General features: G+C 34.8%; 1 protein-coding gene across 16 annotated transcripts in view; it reads left to right on the forward strand.

Annotated features, from left to right (window-relative positions):
- LOC150095834 (uncharacterized) overlaps window positions 1-25,820 on the forward strand; it is a 1,527,755-nt gene that overhangs the window by 405,136 nt on the left and 1,096,799 nt on the right. For all 16 annotated transcript variants that reach the window (XM_090409494.1, XM_090409490.1, XM_090409495.1 and 13 more), the window contains one exon: window positions 21,217-21,315. In XM_090409494.1, coding sequence (XP_090265620.1) covers window positions 21,217-21,315 — 99 coding nt within the window. The remainder of the gene's footprint in view (window positions 1-21,216; window positions 21,316-25,820) is intronic.

Genomic DNA, 25,820 nt, shown 5'->3' on the forward strand with positions numbered 1-25,820 from the left:
TAGGTGGTGCATTGTCCTGAACGAAGACTATTTTTTTCTTCTGCAAACCGGGTCTTTTCTCACGAATTTTTTTCATCTAATCTGGTTTAAAGATCAGAATAATATTCCATTCATAATATTCCCGCTTATTGTTTGCCCTTTTCAAGATAATTAATAAACAAAATGCATCCCGAAACACCGATGCCATGACCTTGTCTTCTTTGGCACTGAACAACTGGTTTCTGTCCGCTGTTTTGATAGCTGTTTGGATTCTGGTGTGTAATGGCAAATCCAAGTCTCACCCATAGTAATAAATCAACGCACAAAATCAGTTTTGTTCTTGTTAAAATGCTCCCAGCACTGTTCAGAGACTTTCATGCGAGTGCGTTTTTGATCTGCTGTGAGCAAGCGTGGCACCCATCTTGCGCAAAGCTTTTTCATTTGCAATTCTTTATGCAAAATATATCCTACACATTCTTTTGAAATGCCTATAGTCTCAGCAATTTCACGCACTTTGACTAGCCGGTCATCCAATACCAATACGTTCTTCACATAGATCATCTTCAAGGCTGGTACAGTCATGTTTAAACTCGGCTGCCCATTTCTTAATTGTCAAAAGCGAAGGAGAAGAGTACCCATAAACTTTGATGAATTTCAAATGAATTTCTTTTGGCATTAAACTTTCTTTTACAAAGAATTTTATAACCGCACGATACTCAATTTTATCCATTTCAAGGGATACAGACTTTTGCTTCAGACAGCTGTATAAAACAAACTATTTGATGGAATGACTTGCAATCTCACATGGATGCTTATGACAGATGTACCAACTTAGAAAAAATGAAAAAATTTTGCCGATGGTCTTGACCATAGATGGCAACACTGAGAACTTTTCAGACCACCCTCGTATGAAAGCAGAGTTGCCAAAGATGATAATGTATGAGGAATGAACTGAGAATTCCAGATTTGTATATAAGATAAAAGATTTCAAAGAAATATCGAATGAATTGAGAGTGGCAATGAATGGAGATTTGATGACAAGAGGTGTGGTGAATGAAAACGTGCACAAGGTCTGTTTTCTGGAAGACAGAATGAGCAGGTTTATTGAAGCACTGGATAAGAAGTGTACACAAGCAAAAGAGTTGGTAGTGGTAGTTGGCATGAATGATCTGACTGGTGAGTCAGTTGGAGAAACTGTTGCTGCAAGAGTGAATGACTTAAGTAAATGTAAGACCTGGGGGAAGTAAGAGGTATCGTGGAAGAACAGCATAGTAAGCTGGGCAAATTTGTGAATGGAGAGGTGAGCGGCACAAGTGGAGAGAAGGAATACGGAGTGGACAGGGGGGATACTGCGTAAAAAGTGTAGATCATGGTTTCAGGAGTAGATGTGTAAGTACACAAGAAAGGATTAAGACAGTCGCAGATGTGGGAGTGATATTTAGGTCTGAGGAGGGGTGTAGTATCAGTGATGATAGACATGAATGGACAGGGGTGAGTATAGAGGAGTCATGTCTGAGAAGTGGGTCGTGGAACATGTTATAGAAAGAGAAATGAGCTAGTGTATATGTTTACAAATGCTAAATAAAGACTAAGAATTGCTTGATATAATACCCCATTGACACCATATAACTGTTGCGCGTTGAATAGATTCTCTCTTGGCACCTTGTCATATGTCTTTTCCAGATCTACAAAACTTAAATACAGATCAATGTTAATGATACCAAGCTATTTTAAACCTGGTTTTATTCCATTTCCCAAGTAAGCAAGTGTTGCAAGTCTGTTTGCTTACTTGGGAAATGGAGTAAAACCAGGTTTAAAATAGCTTGGTATCTTTAACATTTATTATACCGAAGGTAAAATACTTTCTACATTTATATCTCCTCCTGAAGTTTTCGTTTAATAAGGTTAAACCACCTTATGGTAACTTGTTCTGGTAAAATACTTATAAGCACTGTATTACTAAAATCTTAGTATTTCTAGCCTGGCTCCCACTGATGAGACCTCAATAAAGGTTGAAACCGGTCTGGGTAGTGACCCCTTGCCTTTAATACAAAGCATCATACATCTCCTCCATGAGATGTGCTTTGCATTCAGGGTAAATATTATGATTAGTGATCAGAGCTTATTCTACTTTTACCATGAGTTGCCTTGGTCTTGCACTACGTGCAGGGTCAGCTAGACTTGCAACACTTGCAAGAGCAAACTTGACTTGTTTGTGTGTTTGTTTACTTGGGAAATGGAGTAAAAGCAGGTTTAAAATAGCTTGGTATCTTTAACATTGATCTGTATTTAAGTTTTGTAGATTTGGAAAAGGCATATGACAAGGTGCCAAGAGAGAATCTATTCAATGCGCTACAGTTATATGGTGTCAATGGGGCATTATATCAAGCAATACTTAGTCTTTATTTGAGTTGTTAGTCAGCAGTTAGAATTGAAGGAAGTACAGGAAGATGGTTGAATTGTAAAATTCGATGCAGCATCATAAATCTTACAATGTTTAATTGCATCGATTTTACAGGAGTCGCATCCGAAATTCAAAGAATTATAAACTTGTATATAATAGATGTAAACAATAATATCAGCCCATATAAAATTAGCGTAGAAAAATTTACATGATACTGTAGATAGAAGATATATGAGTGTGTATTTCTAAAGAAAATCCCTCAGAGATTAGAAGTATGTTAGAATTACCTACATAAGTAATACAAAATGCCCATCTGTAGAGACCCCAAGGAATTATACATGCTAAAATAAAGTAAACAAGTATCTAAAAATAGAAGTTTAAGGGAAATTACCTTAGAATTCAGAAATATATTTGATGTATCACTTGGTATAGGGTAGAATGGAAACCCATTTTAACCAAAGCAGTCCGACATTGCCGTCAAGGTCGATAGCAGAGGGGGGGGGGGCGGTATACATCAGAAGCTGTTACGCTATGCTGAAAAAGGGATTAAACTACACTTCAGGGAGATAGAAGTCGGAACTTTCTAGAAGGAAAGGAGTTAGCATGTGATAGGTACGGGGATCTCAGACCTTAGTTCAAAGTTTGCACGGAAAATTTGGGGTCTAAGAAACTTCACACAAGGTCCAGAGAGGCGAAATAAAAAGGTCAGGAATGGACTAAGGTGGGTCGACTTGGAGAGATGTGAAGCCAGGAGAAAAGAGGGGAGTCGATCCATGGACTACATACGATCCCGGATGAAGTCATGTTGGGTAATTGGAGGCGAAACCTTGTAGAGCGACCAGCGGCCCTGGACCAAGATGACCCTACGTCCGAGTGCCTACTATGCCGAAAGATCACGCTCCAGCCCTGTGAGTAATTCCAGAGGAGAACACAGTGTCCATGATGCGTCTGAAGTGATAGAGCAAGCCGTAACAATAGAGGGGGATCCACAATAAGCCCGAAGAGAAGATATGATTAAAGTGCAATTGCGCCTATGAAAGAATTAATGTGAGTTGAATTTTTTTGTCAAAAACTTTCCCTTAATTTTTGATGTGAAGGACTGTTTCAGATAGACTGAATTCATAGAATTGAAAGATGTAATAGATTGAAAACTAATTCGTATGAAGTAAATCTGCTTTTAGAATAATTGAAAATATGTTGATGAAAGTTTAAGCTTGCGTTGTATTACATTGAAATGGTTTAAAGGAGCTGATAAGAAAATTATCAGATTTATCATTATCAGAATTTAGAATTGTAATGGTATGAAAGGTTGATTGCTAAGTGAGTATTACATTCTTTTTGTGAAAGTTAGAATTGGAGATTTTTACTTGTCAAAGCATGATGATTCCTAGATTGTAAATGGGCTGATAGTTATTTGATATACAGAATTAATTGCTTGATGATTTACGTATTCGATGCTTATAACATGCCTGAGAGTTGTTCTATGTGATGTTTAAATTTGATGCTTAGCTTTGAGAGAAAATGGTAGTTATTTGATATACAGAATTAATTGTTTGATGATTTACATATTTGATGCTTATAACATGCCTGAGAGTTGTTCTATGTGATGTTTTAATCTTGATGCTTAACCTTCAGAGATAATGATAGCAAAATCATTTAAGTGTATACATTGTATTATTGTCTAAGTGTGAATAAACATGTTTGTTTTATTTATAAGAAGTGCCGTCTGATCTTTTTAGCAGCTGCACTGTTCCCAAATAAAATCCGATCCTGTAAGCGGGAAAGAAATTAAATCGCGGTGCGAATTTTAAGTTAGGAGTTAGCCACGACTGTAATTAAACATATAGAGGTGCTTTACTGGAGGTATAATTAATTTCTTATGCCAATTAGAGATTTTTAGTGGCGCAGTCTGGAGTAATCAAAAAAAAATTTCTAGAAATCTCAAGTATAAGTTTACTATACAGAAAGTAGAGAAAAGGAATTAAGATTAACTGTCTATATAGAAAAGTAACAGATAAGGACAAAGTATAATAAAGGTAACGAAAGAGAATATACAAGACAAGTCAGAAGAAATAGATAGATATAAAGAAGATATATTTCGGTGATTACACCACATTTTTTTATTATTCAGTTATATAAAACACTGAAATAATAGTTCCCGACAAGTTTCGTAAATCGTAGGATTTACATCTTCACGGGGTAAATAGTATAACTTAAAGTTTAAACAAGAGAATTAATAAATACAAATCATAACCGTCTGGCTATTCATAAAACTCAAATAACAGAATGCAGATATATAACGTTATTGACGTTGAACAATACTGGACGATGTCACGTGTTCTTGTTCTCATTCATACAGTCCGAGCTCAGATTGAGGTAGATTTTTTATTAGAGCTGACCACACTTGATGGAGAATTAAACCTTGATTTTTATTGCATTGGGATGGGTTTTTTAGCATATTAGCAGCTTCTTTAAATTTTCTTATATAACTGTTGTTTTCTATGTATGACATCGTGTCCAGTGGAAATGGTATGGAAATCAAGACCCGTTTTTTGTTCTCTTTTGTATTGTACGTCTTTTTGGTGTTCAGCCATGTGTATTTCTCCAGATCTTCCTGTCTGTCCTATGTAGCAAATCCCGCAAGAGCAATGGATTTTGTAGACTCCTGGTTTTTTAAGCGGATGATGAGGTATTTTGGTGGATGTAGGAATCTTGAGATTTTTTCCATAGGAAGGAAGGCTACTTTCATGTTGTGTTTGTTCATTAAATTTGGCTAGCTTATCTGTAACATTTCTGATATAAAATTTTTGATTACTTAACACAAATCCTCCAACAGAATTTATATGAAACAAAAACCATCAAGAGAATCCTTAAAATGCCTCCAGCTAACAACACAATAAAACAGGATTACAAAAATGCAATCTCGCTTCCTTATATCAAAAATGTTACAGATAAGCTAGCCAAATTAATGAACAAACACAACATAAAAGTAGCCTTCCTTGCTATGGAAAAAATCTCAAGATTCCTACATCCACCAAAACCACCTCATCATCCTCTTAAAAAAAACCAGGAGTCTACAAAATCCATTGCTCTTGCGGGATTTGCTACGTAGGACAGACAGGAAGATCTGGAGAAATACACATGGCTGAACACCAAAAAGACGTACAATACAAAAGAGAACAAAAAACGGGTCTTGCTTTCCATACCATTTCCACTGGACACGATGTACTCTGGCATAAAACGACGATGTCATACATAGAAAACAACAGTTATATAAGAAAATTTAAAGAAGCTGCTAATATGCTAAAAAACCCATCCCAATGCAATAAAAATCAAGATTTTAATTCTCCATCAAGTGTGGTCAGCTCTAATAAAAAATCTACTTGAATCTGAGCTCGGACTGTATGAATGAGAACAAAAACACGTGACATCGTCCAGTATTGTTCAACGTCAATAACGTTATATATCTGCATTCTGTTATTTGAGTTTTATAAATAGCCAGACGGTTATGATTTGTATTTATTAATTCTCTTGTTTAAACTTTAAGTTATACTATTTACCCCGTGAAGATGTAAATCCTACGATTTACGAAACCCGTCAGGAACTATTATTTCAGTGTTTTATATAACTGAATAATAAAAAAATGTGGTGTAATCACCGAAATATATCTTTTGAACCAATTAGCCACAGAAGTCTACGCCTGCAGATATAAAGAAATCGAATAGACAGATTTAAGATAGAAATATTACAAAGGCACAGTAACAGAAACATAAGTAAATATTAAAAAAAAAGATAGAAACCTTCAAATTTTACAGAATGTTAAATCTGGTGTGAGACAAGGATGTACATTATCCCCTGTGTTATTCATTATCTATCTGGATCACATTATGGTGGAAAGTGGTATTAAACATGATACCAAAATTGGAGATGTTAATGTCAGCTCTTTGCTTTATGCGGACAATGTTATACTTCTAAATAAATCTGCTACAAGTCTGCAAGATACCCTGACTAAAGTGAATAACTGTTGTAATATATATGGTATGAAGGTCAGCAATAAAAAGATAAAGACAATGGAAATAGGCAGAATTGTTGAAAATGTCAACTGCATTGTGAACAGAGAACCTGTGGAACAAGTAACACATTTCAGCTACTTAGGCACGATTTTTAGTGAAGATGGTAAATTAAATATGGAAATGGACAACAGAATCAACAAAGCTGGTATGGTAGGAAGTCAATTGAATAAATTCATATGGAATAAGAGAGAAATTATTCGGAACACTAAATTAGCTGTATACAAGACTGTGTTCAAACCAGTTTTAACTTATGGATCTGAGAGCTGGGTCAGAAGTAAAACACTTGACCAAAGACTAGAGACCACAGATATGAGAGTCCTGAGAAAGATTAGAGGCATGAACAGATGGCATCAATGGCAGTATCATATTAAAAACGAGGATATTAGGAAAGAACTCGATATTGTCACCATCCAGGAATGCGTTAGCAGAGCTAATCTCAGGTGGTATGGTCACTTAAATGACGAGGAAAGATTAGCAAAACAAGTGTTCTCTTCCAGTTTGGCAGGAAAATGACCCAGAGGAAGACCAAGATATAGGTTAATTGATACGGTACAAAGTGCCTTAAACGATAGAAATATAAGATCTGATAATGTTGGAGTCTTGACAAGTAACAGACTGATTTGGAGGAAAATTGTAGATAGGAAGTTAGTAATGATGTTAATTTTTCATATGGTACTATCATATCCTGTACACCCCTTGAGGGTACATGGCAGGAATTTGATGATGATGATGATGAGAGGGGATAATGTATGAAGGTGGCCTGAAAAGTTCTTGGCGTAACAATGAAAAAACGAATTTATAATTTCAAAGTTATTTTTATTTTTCAACATGATCTCACTTAAGACTAATACATTTATTACAGAGATGCATCAGAGCCATTATCCCATCCCTGTAGTGGTTCTCAGAACGATCTGCAAAATAGCCCTCTACAGCTGCAATCACCTCATGATTCAAAGAGAAACGCTGACCATCGAGGAAGAGTTTTAGTTTGTGGAAGAGATAGAAGTCAGAGGGAGCCAAATCTGGGGACCAGGGTGGATGTTCCAACAATTCATACTGTCGATCCTTTAATTTTCCCATTTGCCAAACCATCTTTGTGGGCATGTGCATTGTCCTGATGAAAGACGATTTTTTTTCTTCAAACCGGGTCTTTTCTCATAAATTTTTTCGTCTAGTCTGGTTAAAAGATCCAAATAATATACCCTGATTATTGTTTTATCATTTTCAAGATAATTAATAAACAAAATGTCTTTAGCATCCCAAAATACCATTGCCATGACCTTTCCTGCTGATGGAACCGACTGTCTTTTTTGGTACTGAACAACCGGCTTCTGTCCACTGTTTTGACAGCTGTTTGGATTCTGGTGTGTAATGGTGAATCCAAGTCTCATCCATAGTAATAAATTGATGCACAAAATCGGTTTTATTCTTGTTAAAACAAGAATAAAACTGATTTTCCAAGCACAGTTCAGAAATTTTCATGCAAGTGCATTTTTTGATCTACTGTCAGCAAGCGTGACACCCATCTTGTGTGAAGCGTTTTCATTTGCAGTTCTTCATGCAAAATAAATCCTACACATTCTTTTGAAATACTTATAGTCTCAGCACTTTCACCACTTTAACTCACTGGTCATCCAATACCATATTGTGCATTTGATCAATGATTTCTGGTGGTGTTACACTTTTTGGCCGTTCTTCACATAGATCATCTTCAAGGCTGGTACAGTCACGTTTAAACTTGCCAGCCCATTTCTTAATTGTCAAAAATGGAGAAGAGTGCCCATAAACTTTGATGAACTTTGAATGAATTTCTTTTGGCTTTCTTTTACAAAGAATTTTATAACTGCATGATACTCAATTTTATCCATTTCAAGGGATAAAGACAACACTTTTGCTTCAGGCAGCTGTATAAAACAAACCACTTGATAGAATGACTTGTAATTTCACATGGATGCTTATGATAGATGTAGTAACTTAGAAAAAAAAAATCATCTTGCAGATAGTGTTGCCATCTGTGGTCGAGGCCGAGAACGTTTCAGACCAACCTCGTATATCCTTGTCTGACACCAGTTTTAAAATTCAACTGTCTTCCTGTACTTCACTCAATTCTAACTGCTGACTTTCAACTCAAATAAAGACTAAGTATTGCTTGATATAATACTCCAGTGGCAGTATACAACTGTAGTGTTTTGAATAGTTTTTATCTTGGCATCTCGTCATATGCCTTTTGGAGATCTAACAAAACTTAAATACAGATCTTTGTTATATTCCCATGATTTCTCAACTATTTGTCTTGTAAAGTGAAAATCTGATCCTTACCGCCTCTATTTGACTTGAATCCAGCTTGTTCTTCACCAAGCTTCCCTTCCACAATCCTTCCCAACCGTTTCTCAAGTATACTTGCATAAATCTTACCAGGAACACTCAGTAGGGAAATACCTCTGTAATTCTCACTTTCAGTTCTATTTCCATTTCTATATATGGGTACTATGAGGGCTCTACTGCAATCATATGGAATTCTTCCCTCTGGCCAGGCCTTCTGAACTATGCAGTTCAGCCACTGTAAGACTTTTATACCTCCGTACTTCAGTATTTCTGGTCAAAAATCATATACTTCCGCTGCCTTTCCACATTTCAGGCTTTAGATGGCTTTCTCTGCTTCAAGCGTGGATATGTATTCCTGTTCATGCCTGTTGAGTGTTTTTTACTACTGTGCTGACACTGATTGTTCTATTTAGTAATTTTTTGAAGTAATTACTCTATACATCAAGGATATCTTTTTCACCAGTTTTCATGTCACCTTTATCATCTCTAATTCCTTTTACAGCACTCTTTCCTCCATTTCTGAGCTTTTTCAATAGCCATCAGAATATTTTACACAGTGTTTAACTTTCTTGCATTTGTCTCTGTATTCTCCAAGAGCACAAGTCGACTTATTTGCCAGGAACCTTCAGTATGCTTTCTTCTTTTTTCTTCACTGCCTCTTTAACTTCCTGTGTCCACCATGGAGTTCTGATTTTTCTATCCTTGCAGATAACCCCACCACATGCCTCTCTGACTGAATCAATCAATGTTTACTTCAGAACTTGCCACTCGAATATCTAAGGTTTGATTCCTGTTTTCAAACTCCTTTATTTTTTCTTTAATAATGTTCATGTATTTAGTCTGCAGTTCACATCTGAGAGCTGCTCAACTTTTATTCACTTGAAAACTTTCTTACAGGTTCTTCTTTTCAATATGAAATTCAGTTTTATCCTGCTCAAGACTAAATGGTGATCACTTTTAATTTCAAATCCTCTGTACACTCTAGTGTCTTGCACCAGTGAGAAAACATCACTATCAACAATAACATAGTCAATAAGGTTTTTTTTATTCCTTGCCTCTTCTCTCCATGTGAATTTGTGCACATTTTTATGTTGGAAAATTGCGTTAGTAATAACCAGTACATATCCTGAGCAGAAATCCAACAGTTATTTGCCATTGTTATTAGCTTTGCTCTTTTCTCCAAATTTTCCCAAAATATTTTTGTATGTCTGACAATCATTTCCTACTCTGCTATTTAGATCCCCAACAATGACTGACTTTTCCTTTTTCATTGTGTCAGTTGCTTTCTCTAAAGCCTGAAAAATATTTACTCCACTTAGTAGAACCTTCTGTGGGACCATAGGCACAAATAAGTCTCATTGTCCAGTTCCCCATTCTGATATTTGCCCACATCAGTCTGCTTGAAATTGCCTGCCATTCAAGAAGATTAGCCTTGTATTTACTGTTAAATACTGTGGCTACTCCACCTTGTTTTCCTTGATTGTTATTGCCTGAATATAACATTTTGTATTTATTGCTCAGAAATATCTCGCCAGTTTTTGTCTTTTTTGTTTTAGTGACCTCTATTATGTATCTGGTACTTATCCAATTTTTCAGATAGTTCCATTACTTTGCCATTTAGGCTTCTTATCTTGATAGTACTGATCTTGAACTCTGGTGGTGTTGAGTTGGGACGTGTTTCAGGATTTATTCCAGTAACTGACTTTTCACTGTTAGCCCTGATTCATTGGCCAAAACAACAGGTGGCGCTGTTTTTCCAGGCCATGCCCCATCCGGCATGAAATTCTGTCATGCTGTGGAACATAGGGTACCAATTCCATATATTTCTGACTTATATGCAAAATCTTCCTTAATACTAATTGTTACCTACATATATTCTTATGGATATAATTTTTAATTTCTTACAAACTCCAGATTACTTTGCATACTTGGGACAGAATTTTGATTTCAAAGTACTTAATATAATTCTGTGTTTGCTAATCCTTTTATTTATTTATTTTATTTATTTTTTCCTCTACTGATTGTCCTGTCTGACCAAAATATACAAAATATTCTGTAGTTGGTAAAAAAGTAGAAATTTTATCCATAAGAAAACACGTAGGTATCATGCAGTATTAAGCAAGATTCTGCCTATAGGTCAGAAATATATGGAATTGGTACCCTATGTTTCATTGCATTATCCTTCAATGTGGGAATGTATGAGTGACCAGAGTTATATTAATTGGATTCCATTTAGTTTTGATAGTGAGAAGCTCTCGTTATGATGATAAAGAGCAGTGCCCTCTGGAATGAGACTTGCTTTCTCCATAGAAGCACTTTTAAACATTATCTTCTCTTCAGAGAAAGATCTGAAGTCCTATTTTCATGGCCTACTCTGAATCATATTGATTACTTCTCTCTCTCTCTTTTCACCAAAAAATTTAGGAGCTTCTCACTTAAATAACAAATGATTTATCATATATTTGATATGATCCTTCCAACATGCAGAACTTAATGTTAATTAATGGTTCAATTGCCTTTATATTCTCTCTCTTGAATTGCTTGTTTGTTCCAAATCACTTATTTACTATGTTAAATGTGTTTCTGCTTCTACCATTTATTATCCTTCCTTTTACCTACCAAAGCAGTATGGCCTGTCTGATCAAAGTATGCTAGATTACATTATCTTCTTACCAGAAGGAATCTGGTAAATACCACCTAGAGACAAAGGCAGGCTTTACCAAAAGGATAAATGCCCAAAACTCCACTTTTCTGCAGTGAACTGAATATTTCGTAAATGTGGACGTAAGTTGGATGGCATGTAAGAAGGTGGAAGTTCATATTTAGAATGAGGCCAAATGGCAGCATAGTGAAACCAGAAAGAGGGTTGAGGATGAATAGTTGAAAATTAAGTATCTTCTAGATAGTTTAAAGAATAAGCAGCCAAGGTTATCCATCACTATTCCCTCAGTCTGTTTATAGATCTTATTTTTCCAGATAAAATATCCTGATTATATAATGAATTCTGATATCTTCACGATATTAAAGAGAAATCATCATATAAAAAGCAGATGATGTCACCCAAGAGGATGTTAGGGAGAAACAATGTCAAAGCTAACTAAAATATGAGAAGCTTGTATAGAAATACGTATTTTATGTACATTCTTTATGTAACAGAAGACCATATATGTGAGAAGTCTTACCAAAATGAGTGCATAGTTTCTTCACTTTATTGTCGTCCCAACTAACTTCATCAGTGATCTTATTCAGTTAAGTAATCTATCTTTTAGTAGGGTATAACCTATTTTTCACAATGTCTCCTTATTCATATGGTCTTCCAAAAATATATTACAAAGACCAGTCCTGTGAAATCTGTTGTGAACTATTGACTCTCCTACTTATAGAAGATCTATATTCCTGTCTTGTATATCAAGCATACAATTATCAATATTGATAATTTATCACAAAATCTACACATTTTCTTGAAAAAATCAAGGATATTTACATGCAGGCATCTAACATTTTTATCAGCTTTGGCATTTTCTCTGTTTACTGACATTCCCTTGGCTGAATTGAATGATCAGCCAAGGGGGATGCTAGTAAATATGTATGATGATTTCCCTCTAGATGTCATGAAGATATCTGAATTCATTGTATAGTCTGATTATTTTATCTGGAAAAATAATCTATGAATGGATTGAGGGTACAACCAAGGGGAGCTCTCAGTCCCTTACTCTTGGCTGATTATTATTCAAACCAATTAGAAGATCTTTGTTTTCAACCATTCAACCTCATCCTTCTTTATGGGTTCATTGTGTAGATGATATATTTTCTATTTGATCAATTCTGAAAATGAACTTACCACCTTCCTAAACGATATCAGTAGCCTTCATTCACATGGTCAATTCACCATGGAAAAGGAGAGTTCTGGGAACCTCTAGTACATTGTCAACCACTATATATTGGAAATCTACTTTTACTGGCAGATAAATGTATATCTGCCAGTAAAGATTACCAAAACAAGCCTTAAAGTACAAGCCATTAGGAAGAAGAAAACCAGGATGTCCTCTTAAAAGATTCAACGATGACTTCTAAGACAGGAACAGGCCAAGTTAGGCCTAAATACTTGATATGCATGATGATGATGATAAATGTATATCAATGTTCTGCTTATTATATTCTCCCAGAAAATGGGATTATCAAATCTTTAATTTATAGAGTACATATAACATTTATTCTTCTCCTTCATAATTATAATAATAGTTCTCACTATCAAAACAAAATGGAATCAAATGCTTACAGTCTTTGTCACATTTAACTGTGACAAAGACTGTACCTATAGGCAGAATCTTGAAGTTTCACCTAAAACCCATTATATTTTCTTGTCAACAAAATTTCTGATCTCTTAACTGCAAAAGACAAACATACTTCCCTCATCGCCCTTCTCTCCTTCTCTCTAGCTGGTGTTATCATATTCCTTGTAAATGGAATCTAACATAGTTTGTTCAAAAAAGCTGTTCTGTTTTTTTTTTTTTTTTAATAGCAAACATGTGTGCCGTATTGAATACCTTAAACCTCAAAAGTCTGATCACTTGTACCATATGATATTGAAACCAAACCCGGTACCCTTTGAAATGAAGCTTGCCTTCTTCATAATGGTTTTAAATATTATCTTCTATTCAGAAATGGTTTTGAAGTCCTGTTACACTGCCTTAATTTGAATCAGAATGGCTGCATCTTTCTCCCAAAAGTTTGTAGAGATTTGCATCCTACATAAATATCAGAAATAATTTATTGTGTGTTTGATTTCCTCTTTCTAACATGCGGCATTTGCTGTTATTGTGAATGATTGTATTTGCCTTGTTTTATGTCTCTTGTTGTTGTTCCACATTGGTGATGTACTGTTTGTATGAAATATTTCTGCTAATTTCATAAAGTTATTTACTGCATATAATATGTTTTCTATCTTGATTATTATGTCATATGTTCCATTAACAGTTAGATCAAAAGCCAGATTTTAATTATAGGAATGTGGATTGAAAGGAAGAGAAATTGTATAGGAACATGACGAGGAGTTTGTTCAGAAATTTGTTGAGTTTACTATCTTAAGCAGTATGTGATAGACATAACAGAAGGTTCTAGAGTTAAATTTGGTGATACCTCATTCACAACCACATTCCCTGAGGGTGTGGCTGTGAATGAATTATTAACATTGTCTCAGTAATCATAAGGTGCTGGTTTTGAGAGGTGGTCAAACCAGAAAGAAGGAATATATGTGGAATTACAAGCTAGTTCATTTTGAGACACTTCATAGTTAACCAACATCATTATCACCGGTTGATGAATTATGGGAATAAGAGTTAGACAGAGTTAGAATTGATTAGAAATATTCTGACACGAACATTGCCCAACTGGAATACCAAGAATTGTAAATAAATATTGAATGACTGAAATTGATGAAGAGTGAAGTTTGACAAGTAGTGAGAAAAATATGTTATGGAGTAGGTACAACATAGTAGTTATGATGCACAAGAAATATTAAGTACAAGCTACAAAGGTGAAAGGAAAGAAAAATATGTGTTATTATTAGAGGAGAGGGCTATTGAGACCAAAGATAATTCAGGGGAATTCGTCTGTCATGTGGGAAGCAAGAGGAAGATTGACACTGGTAATAGAATAGCTATGGGAGAGGCTGTAGTGGAATTACTGATTTCATCCATTCATACAGCCTTGTTGACATCTAACTATGCATTAAGGGAAGGGCCACTACCCAGACCGGTTTGGGTAGTGGCCCTTCCCTTAATGCATAGCAGTATACATGTCTGCAAGGAGATGTGCTTTGCATTAAGGTGCAAAATAAACTTCCAACATCTTTCTCTAAATCCAGAGTAATTCATTAATAAGGTGGTACACCTGTTGGCAACTCCTATAGGTAAATATGACCTCTCCTATTGCTTCTGCCTTATATCTCCACGTTTGGGTGTCTGCCTCCCACTGATGAGACCTCAATAAACGTCGGAACCGGTCTGGGTAGTGGCCCTTCCCTTAATGCATAGCAATATACATGTCAAAAGGAGATGTGCTTCGCATTATGGGAGATACTGAGACAAGGATTGATGAGAGCTTGGTCCACCTTTGCCTGGGGTTGGCTTGTGTTGCACTACCTTACCTCAGTCCTGAAAATATCTTCACACTTGGATAAAGGGTTAAACTAAATTTATTATTGTAACATACATGTACACAGAGGCAACACAAAACAAAGTGAAACTCAGTTAACACAAGTCTAGAGTCCTAACTAGGTATGGCACCTTCAATGAGTGCCATTGCCATGTTTTGAGAAGTAAGTCATCCATATTTATTTAGATTAGATTGATTTTAAGGGCAGCTGCAGATACTGGGAAAAAAATGCATCTGGGTGGGGAGAAATTTGTGTGTAAATTTCACAGGTAAAGAGTAAATGTTGATGCCCTTTGAAGACATTGTTGGAACCAGATGCACTGTCAAGTGCAGCCAGTTCCAGCAATGTCTCGACATTATATTTCCTAGGTTAGTAGCTGGACATTTTAAGGAAACACATTGTCAATATTATTATTAATTAAATAATAATTATGAAATAATTTGACTACCAGTCTAAGAAACATCAAGGCCTAATATAATGAAAGTGACAGAGAAATCCAACTTCGGATCATTAAGAAACAATTTTCCATTCCTGCAAGGATAATGGCAGTTGCCCAATAAAAGACGCATAAAGATATAAAAAGTACATCTTAAGAAGAATTTGACTAGTGATAGTTGAAGTAATCAGAGGAATTCTCTGTCTTGCCAAAACATCATACCCATGGTTACCTTAGTACCATGAAAGCAATCTGTGGACTTCTGCTTATGACCGTGAATTCTGTCAGATGAATGGATCAACCCCTTTTCAAGAAAGTTGCCTTTATCGATACTTCTCGATTGATGCTGTTCAACCTCACATTGGAAAAAGTCAGAGACCCAATTGAACAAAGGAGTATGTAAATTAATGAATGGGAAAAGCATCCTTTTGGCCTAAGATGTTGACATCATTATCCTTTGAGACTCATTAGGATATTATACAAACTGCATCAAATAAAGGCAAGGATGCCTATGAGTCTTCTTATAAATAAGAAAAAGACTAAATATATGTGCATTTCAAGGACCGATTTAACTAACCACAGTAATGTCCCACATTAAAATGCTTTGCTCTATGACAATCCACTTACATGTTTTTCTGTTGTGACTAATGTCCATTTACACAGCATCACATTTGCTCATGTGACGGTTTTAGCAACATGATGCTTTTGTGAATCAATAGATGCATATTCATGAACTCATTTTATTTATGACTTCTTTGTTCATTATATCTCTCTCAGTTTTGGTGTTTTGCTGTGAATTATAAATCCTTTATAACTATTATTGTATTTTATTGCTGTTAATAATGGCAGAGAAAATTCAAAGCAAGGGTGTTGTTGCTTGCGGCAGTGAACAGAAGATGCATAAACCTATTACATACTAAGATTATAATTATTAAATTTGATGACGATGGTGTATCAAATACTGAGAGAGATGTCACATGCTAAATTTACCTTGCACTGCTGTTACAGTTGTTAAAACAAAATTTTAAGTGAATTTAAAGAATGACTTTCAATTTTTCAGGAAATGACAACATATATTAAATATTAATTAAAAACTTTAATCAGTACCTTCCTATATTTCGGCAATATTACATTGCCATCTCCTGGGAATGTAAAACTATGATATGTGCATGTAGACATCAACAACGAGCAAATGAGGCTGAAGAAGGCAACTGCTGTTGGTCCTAGAGTTCTAAAGGTGTCCCCTAGCGAGCTAAATTGGGTTGTCTTGGCTGGTGGGCTGATATTCTAAGGATGCAAGCTTTCCAAATTTGGGGCAGTCTCATGCATCCAAATTTGGGTGCATGAGCCCAAGTTTTTTAGAGCTGAGGCTGATTCCAAGAACATTCTTTATATTTATATTTGCTATAGTGCAGTAAAGTGGCTTTCTTCCAGTGTATTCTGTGATGGTATCTAGTGCTATGACTTTCAATTTTTCAGGAAATGACAACATATATTAAATATTAATTAAAAACTTTAATCAGTACCTTCCTATATTTCGGCAATATTACATTGCCATCTCCTGGGAATGTAAAACTATGATATGTGCATGTAGACATCAACAACGAGCAAATGAGGCTGAAGAAGGCAACTGCTGTTGGTCCTAGAGTTCTAAAGGTGTCCCCTAGCGAGCTAAATTGGGTTGTCTTGGCTGGTGGGCTGATATTCTAAGGATGCAAGCTTTCTAAATTTGGGGCAGTCTCATGCATCCAAATTTGGGTGCATGAGCCCAAGTTTTTTAGAGCTGAGGCTGATTCCAAGAACAATCTTTATATTTATATTTGCTATAGTGCAGTAAAGTGGCTTTCTTCCAGTGTATTCTGTGATGGTATCTAGTGCATGGTCCACAAATCCTGAGTGGCTGTATTGGTGAAACTGTATGTAGTCTTTATGTTGGCAAATCCTGATATTAGCTGTCATGCCTCTTTGGCTGTAGTAGGATAGTTTACAGCTGCAAGAGACCTAGTATACTCCAGGTAGGTCTAGGGGAAGTGGCCGGTCTTTGGTGGAACAGATAAGAGATGCCAATTTCTTATGTGGTTTGTAACAGGTAGTCAGGTCATATTTTTTAGGATGACATCTCTAGAGAACCAACTAGGAAGAAGATGAAAAATTTTCATGGACGGGAAATGAAGAGGAACCTATTCCAAATTTTGTTCTATTAATAATAAATCATATTTTTTGTTTACATTAATTTATAAACTCAAATAAAACAGACATTTACAATGAAATATACTTTATTTATTTATTATTTGATGAAGGGGGTACTTGGTAATAATCAAAATTTAAGAAGGGGTACGTGGATATCTGAAGTTTGAGAAACACTGTTCTACACTATTAAGATTTTTTATTTATTTATTTTTTTCAATTTTGGCAATAAGATTGTCACATTTATGGACAAGATATTAACTAGTGTAGCACTTCTTTAAATTCATGTAGATAAACTTATATGTTGGTTACACATGACTTTAAATTTTACAGGAAATAACAATGTATATTAAATATTAATTAAAAAACTTTAATCAATACCTTCCTATATTTCGACAATGCTACATTGTCATCTTCTGGGCACATAAAACTATGATATGTGCACACAGGCACTAACAACGAGCAAATGAGGCTGAAGAAGGCAACTGCTGTTGGTCCTAGGGTCCTCTAGAGATGTCAGACGACACACCTATATCAATTTCATTTGATCCAGATGCAATATCAACGTTTTCTTGTTGCTTAGCTACTTGTATTTGCCATATTGCTCTCTTTTGTGGGTTTTATAAATGTAATCTTTAACCAATGATCCATACTTCAGAATTTGAAAGCTAAAAAAATTACTGTATTTACTCAAATATAACTTGCTTTTTTTCCAAAATTGAAGCTAAAAAATCGTGGTATGAGATATATGCAGGGATTTTCAGAAACTAAAGTTTTCAGGAAAAAAAACTGCAAATGGTGTGACTTACCAAGAAGCTCCTACTCGCTATAGCTAATCTAGGCATCGATAACAGTTTCCTTGTGTGCATCATCAAAGTCATCTACCCAAATAGCTTCATCTTCTTTCCCATTATTTCAAGCAAAAATTAACAGTAATTTACAAGACAAGATACTTAGAGCAGCTATGAAGACGTGCATATGATTGTGCAGTATTAACAAAAGATCGTGCGAACCAAATTTCAACAGTTGAGTTGAAATGCTAATTCTCTTCAACCGAATTCCATAATATCTGAAACATATTCACTATATATTTCCTAGTTTTAACATGTTCACGATGGGGTAGTGTCAAGCAAAGCCATATGTTGCACTGGTAAAATATGGTTTTGCTTGAGTCTATACAGCAGTTTCTGTTGGAGGGGAGATGTGATTCATTAGTTAGTGCTCTTTTTATCCTAGTTGTCTCTAATTGCACTATTTGTTGAGAAATATAATGATTCCATGCATTAATGATGCATAGCCGAAAATTGCAAAGTACCCCCTGAAGACCTTTCGAGTACCTGGGGGGTGGGGTACGTGAACCACACTTTGAAAAACACTGGTGTAGATAGATGATCCAACTGGTATAGCATGTTCCCTAAGCCAAGCTATTTGGAATAATTTTTTCATGTGCAAAAATTTTCTATTTGCAAATCAGACATAAGTAAATGCTTTATTTATGTCATATTACTGGTTGAAATCATTATGAAACTATTACATGCATGGGAGGGGTGATAAAAGGCAGTCATGCACTATGCAACAGTGGTCTGGAACCTAATGTATCCTATGACTGGGGCATGCCTGTATCTAGGAATTAACATTAACAGTTTGATATGCATCAAGAGATGGAGGAAGAAATTGAAAAGGCCAGTCATGGATATTTTGATTTTATAATGCCAAAAATTGAGAATATTATCAAACAAATCTGAAGAAAAATTCTGTTTAAGCTGTCTATGACGGATATTAACTTATAGATGTGAAACATGGTAATCAACAAGGGCAGATAATAGCAATCTCAATATGTTTGAAAGAAGTACTAAGAAAAAATTTTGGACCATCTTGCAATGAATTTACTGGAGTGTCTGAATGAAGATGATGAGAAACTAGAACCTGTTTCAAAGATCCAATTGAAAATTTGAAAGTTTAATTTGCTAACATATTTTTCAAATTTAACACAACTTGCATTAAATTACATAAAACTAAAATGCTACTAAGATGCATTATTTGTACTGATTCCTAACTTTTCTAAAGTACTAAGCTGTTCAATATATCAATAGCATCAAGTACTCTTTAAGATCCGGATTGTTTGTTAAAGGAGATAGAACAGATGTCTTGGAAAAGTATTGTTTTGTTTTGTCAAAGGGGGAAGAACAAATGTCTCAACATGGATTAAAAGAAATATGACTGCAAATACTGTATCTAGGTCAGCTCATCCCTCCAGTTAACCATCATCTGCCTGTTTTCTCCACCATTTATAGCAGAGCATAAGACAAAACTAATACTCCAGTCTCAAACATCATGGGATGGTGAGCCCTCCATTCAGCTATACCACCAGATAAGGCATTTAACTATCCCATAGGCCTTGAAATGTATATACATCAAGGTTGCCAAGGAAGACCCACTAAAATTGCACTATCATTGATATTTCATTGAAATAATATAGTTACAAAATTGATGATGATTAATATATTTCATCCACTATTGCAGTCGAGTCTGTGCAGGGTTAGGGAGGAAGTTATTCAGGCCTTCAGAAAGTGGAGCAGTGGTCTCACAGTGGGCGATGAAATTCATCTCTCACCTGAAGGCTTATAAACATCCATGACCAAGATGAGATTTGAACTCTCACTGCTTGTTAATTGGAGAGCAGATATGCTAAACACTGTGCCAATCATGCTGGCATTTTATATACTTCTTCCTGTTGATGGGCAAGAACGTGCTTAAGCTAATACTCCAGTGTTAATCAGTTGAATCAAATAGACTTCCCTCATTTTTTAATTAACGGTCATTAGTGTACCACTTTTAGCAATCTGCCTGAATCTTGTGCACTCACAGGTTTTATCAGATACTTCAAATATATCTTGTGTTTGTAAATTTCTTAAACATATTAACTATAATTTTATTTAAAATTGTATTTTTATGTAACTTTTATGGTATACAGATGAATTTTTATATACGAGTTGATTTTATTCCTAAATATTTAGGAATACACACATTCCTAAATGTTTCATTTATATTCCTGTTGCATTTTTACTTGTAAATATGCAACAGGACTAATGCTCCTTAAAACAACATCAAAGGCTCTGGCTTTAGATCAGCCTAAATGGAAAAAGTGAGCCTACAGGAAGACAGTATTTTGAAACTGATGTACCACAGGGAAATGCTCCTCAGTCATTGGCATTTGGAAACACATGCCACTGTTGTTAGGAAGTCATGAGCTCATACATTGCCTTTATCAGCATCTCTGCATTGACCATTATATCAGTTTTGTAAGATGTATTTGTGAATGACTATTGCTGATGCTCCAGTGAAGATGTCTTTATTTTAAACAAAAGATGTCTTTTGTATGAAATAAAACCTACTGGCTCAATGTGTCTGTGTGTGTCATCAGTCTGTAGGTAGGGAGTGGGAGAGGAGAAAAGCATGGGAATAAAAATAATAATTGGTGGGTAACAATTATTTGCAAATTTTGCAGCCCCCCCCCCCCAGCTTAAACTTTATGAATTAGTTGCATAATATCAAGATGAAATAGTTTCATTAATATTTCTAATATTAATAAATCTAGATTATTATGTGCATAATTTATTTATATACTTATTTTATTTTTTATTTTTTTGCTCAGAATGGTTTAAATGCACTTCATCTTGCCTCAAAGGAAGGTCATGTTTCTGTAGTTACTGAATTAGTTAAAAGAGGAGCCAATGTAAATGCAGCAACAAAGGTAATATTACAGCAACACAGCTTGCCAAAAGCAAGAAAACATTTTGTTAATATCTTCTATTTTTGTGATAGCCTTATAAAAAAAAAATAATAATTGTACTAATCAGTTATTCACATGTTTTACTATAAACATGACTATCTACTAGATGTGATGTCAGAGTTTGAATTTAATATATAGTTCAAATTAAACATATTTGGTCATTTGAAAGTTAAGCATAAAAAACGTATTGTTTAATACTGACCATATACAAATATTTTAACATTCTTTGCCTACCAATTTCGCTAGCAAACTGTCTAGCTTTTTGAAGGCATTGACAGAAAAGTATAAAAAATACTAGTAAATGCAAATTGAAAGGAACATAAAAACGTCGTAAACACCCTAGTAGCTAAGGTTGCACATTCGCGTGACAGAGCGATTATAGATCCTTGAATAAACGATTATAGACATCGTTTATTCAAGGAAGCCGCAGTAGTGTTAAAAACTGGCGGAAACCTCAACAGAAACCAGGGTACTATTCTTATCAGTTCATGGAAAAACCGCATCCTCTCTCTAAATCCATCTGAACTACAGCTAGCTAGTAATCACATTATGCATTTACAACAAACACGCATGCATGATAATGATTAAGAACAATAAGTCCACTCAGTCTCTGTCACGCCAACGTGCAACCTTAGCTACTAGAGTGTTTACAACATTTTTATGTTCCTTTCAATTTGCATTTACTAGTATTTTTTATACTTTTCCTCAACACCTTGAAAAAGCTAGACAGTTTGCTAGTGAAACTGGTAGGCAAAGAAAGTTAAAATATTTGTATATGGTCAGTATTAAACAATAAGTTTTTTATGCTTAGTATATAGTTGTCAAAGTATTTCACTTAATCTAGGTGTCTGAACACAAAAACCTTGATTTATACTGACATTAAAATGTTGTCGCATTAATCTGTTGCGAACTTTTTTTTTTTTTGATATCATCATCAACAAATTCCTAACATGTACCCTCAAGGAGTGTACAGGATATTATGATAGTACTTCATGAAAACTTACATCATTACTAACTTCATATCAACAATTTTCCTCCAAATCAATCTGGTATCTGTCAAGATTGCAACATTATCAGATCTTATATTTCTGTCTTCTAAGAACTTGATATTGTTAGCATTCAGGAATGTGTTAGCAGAGCTAATCTCAGTATCAATCCACCTATATCTTGGTATTCCTCTGGTTATTTTCCCTGCCAAATGCCAGAGAACACTTGTTTTGCTAATCTTTCCTTTCCCATTCTGTTTAAGTGACCATACCACCTGAGATTAGCTCTAACACATTCCTAAAAATGCTAACAATGGCAAGTTCTTTCATAATATCCATGTTTTTAATATGATATTGCCATTGATGCCATCTGTTCGCACCCCCTAATCTTTCTCAGGACTCTCATATCTGCGGTCTCTAGTCTTTGGTCAAGTGTTTTACTTCCGACCCAGCTCTCAGATCCATAAGTTAAAACTGGTTTGAACACTGTCTTGTATAAGCTAATTTACTGTTCTGACTAATTTCTCTCTTATTCCATATGAATTTATTCAGTTGACTTCCTACCATTCGGGTTTGTTAATTCTGTTGTATATTCCCATATTTAATTTAACATGTTCACTAAAAATTGTGCCAAAGTAGCTGAAATGTTTTACTTGTTTTATAGGTTCTCTGTGCAGTTGATATTTTCATTGTCTTTGTCTTGTTATTGCTAATTTTCGTACCAAATTTATTGCAACAATTATTCAATTTAGTCAGGGAATCTTACAAACTTGTACTGGATTTATTTAAAAGCATAACATCATCTGCACAAAGTAAAGAGCTGAGATTAACGTTTTAAATTTTGATATCAGGTTTAATACACCTTTCCTTCATAATGTGATCCATATAGATAATAAATAACAGAGGGGTAATGTACACCCTTGTCTGACACCAGATTTAACATTCAACCATCTTCCTGTACTTCCTTCAATTCTAACTGCTGACTTACAACTCAAATAAAGACTAAAGTATTGCTTGGTATAATGCTCCATTGACACCATGCAACTGTAATAGTATTTGAATAGGTTTTCTCTTGGCACCTCGTCATATGCCTTTTTGAGATCTACAAAACTTAAATACAGATCTTTGTTATATTCCCATGATTTCTCAACTATTTGTCTTGTAAAGTGAAAATATGATCCTTATAGCTTCTATTTGGCCTGGATCCAGCTTGTTCTTCACCAAGCCTCCCTTCCATAATCCTTCCCAACCATTTCTCAAGTATACTTGCATAAATCTTACCAGTAACACCCCAGTATATCTCTGTAATTCTCACATTGTTTTATTTCCCTTTTTATATATGGGTGCTATGAGAGCTCTACTCCAATCATCTGGAATTCATCCTTCTGAACTATGTAGTGCAGTCACTGTAAGACTTTTATACCTCCATACTTGATCATTTCTGGTTGCATATCATCTACTATGATTTCCTTTCTACATTTCAGGTTTTGGTGACTTTTTCTACTTCATGTATGGATATGTATTCCTGATTGCATGCCTGTTGAGTGTTTTTTACCACTGTGCTGTCACTGCTTGTTTCATTTAGCAATTTTGCAAAGTAATTAATCCAAACTTCAAGGATATCTTTTTCTCTAGTTTTAATGTCACCTTTATCATCTTTGATTCCTTTTACAGCACTCTTTCCTCCATTGCTGAGCTTTTTCAAAAACCTCCAGAATGTTTTGCCACCTTCCTGATATTTATTTTCTATGTTCTTACCAAAGCCTGATATCATGGATTCATCATAAAACTTGATAGTGTATTATGTTAATACTTCAGAGTTGTCTCCCAGAAGAATTTCCATTAGCAGTTATAAACTCATTTTGAAATTTAAATTAATATTTAAATTTCAAATTTGTATCGCCGAAATGAAGCTTATTAGCTCTTTATATTTAAGTCATTTTGAAATTGTTATCCTCCATTTTACTCACAAGATTAAATCCATATCATGTTTCTTTCTTCAGATTCTGCAGAGAGAGAGCTGGAAAAAATCCTTTAAATATATAAGAAAAACACATATCCACAGTAAAAATGTTTAATGAACAATTTATATAATTACAATTATTTCGTTTTTTTTGTGTCACAAATTATCAACACTGTAAGAGAATAAATAATGGAATAATAAATGCAGCATATATGCTACAAGCAGTGGTTATCTTTTAATGCAGAGGCACTAGAATGCTCTGTACGGATTATAAACTATAACACTATTAGGGTACACAAAAAAATACAGATACCTACACATGCATATATTAGGAAGAAAAAATATACTACAAAGAAACAAGAAGTGACAGAATGGTGATAGATAATATTCAAGAGGAATTCATATCAGTACTTGAGGTAGAAAAAGCCATGAAAAATTTGAAACTTGGGAAGGCAGCTGGAGTAGATGATATTTGGCAGTAATACTCAAATGTGGAGCTATAACAGTTTACAATAGCTGCACTGCATAATTCAGAAGGCATGGTCAGAAAGTCAAATTCTGAATGATTGGAGTAGAGATTTTGTAGTGCCCATTTGTAAAATGGGGAATAAAAACAATTTGAAAATTATAAAAGAATTGTCCTACTGAATGCTACAGATATGATTTATGCATGCATATTTGAAATGATGCTAAGCAGAAATGTCAAAGAGAAATTTGAACAACAAGCAGACTTCAGGCTGAACACTGATTGTCAGGATCACATTCTCACTTTAAGACAGATACATGAGACATTGGAATATAACAATGATCCCTGTTTAAGTTTTGTAGATCTGGAAAAGACATATGACAAGGTTCTGGAAGAAAACTTGTTCAAAACTATACAGTTACACTGTGAACTCAGCAATAATATGGTGTATATTTAAGTTGTAAGTTAGCAGTTAGAATCAAAGTGGTACAGGAAGAAGATGGAAAAATCTGATGTTAGTCATGGGAGCATATTGTCTCCACCATTATACACCATTTATGTGGATCACATTATGAAGGATTGCAGCATTAAGTCCGATATCAGAATTGGAGATCTTAATCTCAGCACTTTTAATCATATTATACTTCTAATTACATCCAATCACAACTTTGTTGGATTCCTTAACTAAATTGAATAATGGCTGCAACAAATATGATATGAAAATCAGTAAAAAAAGAATAAATAAATAAAAGACTGATTATTTCTGTCTTTTTAGGGAGGGACTTGGAAAACTTGAACTTCATTCTGAATAAAGAACCTGTAACGAAGTAAAACATTTCAGCTATTGAGGTACAGTTTCTAGTGTAGATGGAAAATTAAATATGGAAATGGGTAGTAGAATAAGAAAGCAGGTTTCATGGAAAGTTCTCATAAGATTCATTCCACAGACCTGCTATCATCTTGGTCACTCGCCTCTGGATCCTCTTAACCTCCTCCCCATCAAGAAGAAACCTAGGTGACCAAATCTGGGCACAGTAGTCGAGATGAGGTC

The sequence above is a fragment of the Typopeltis vanoorti genome, chromosome 19 (assembly GCF_054136105.1).
Source record: "Typopeltis vanoorti isolate ZY-2024b chromosome 19, IOZ_Tvanoo_1.0, whole genome shotgun sequence".
Classification (NCBI taxonomy): domain Eukaryota; kingdom Metazoa; phylum Arthropoda; class Arachnida; order Uropygi; family Thelyphonidae; genus Typopeltis; species Typopeltis vanoorti.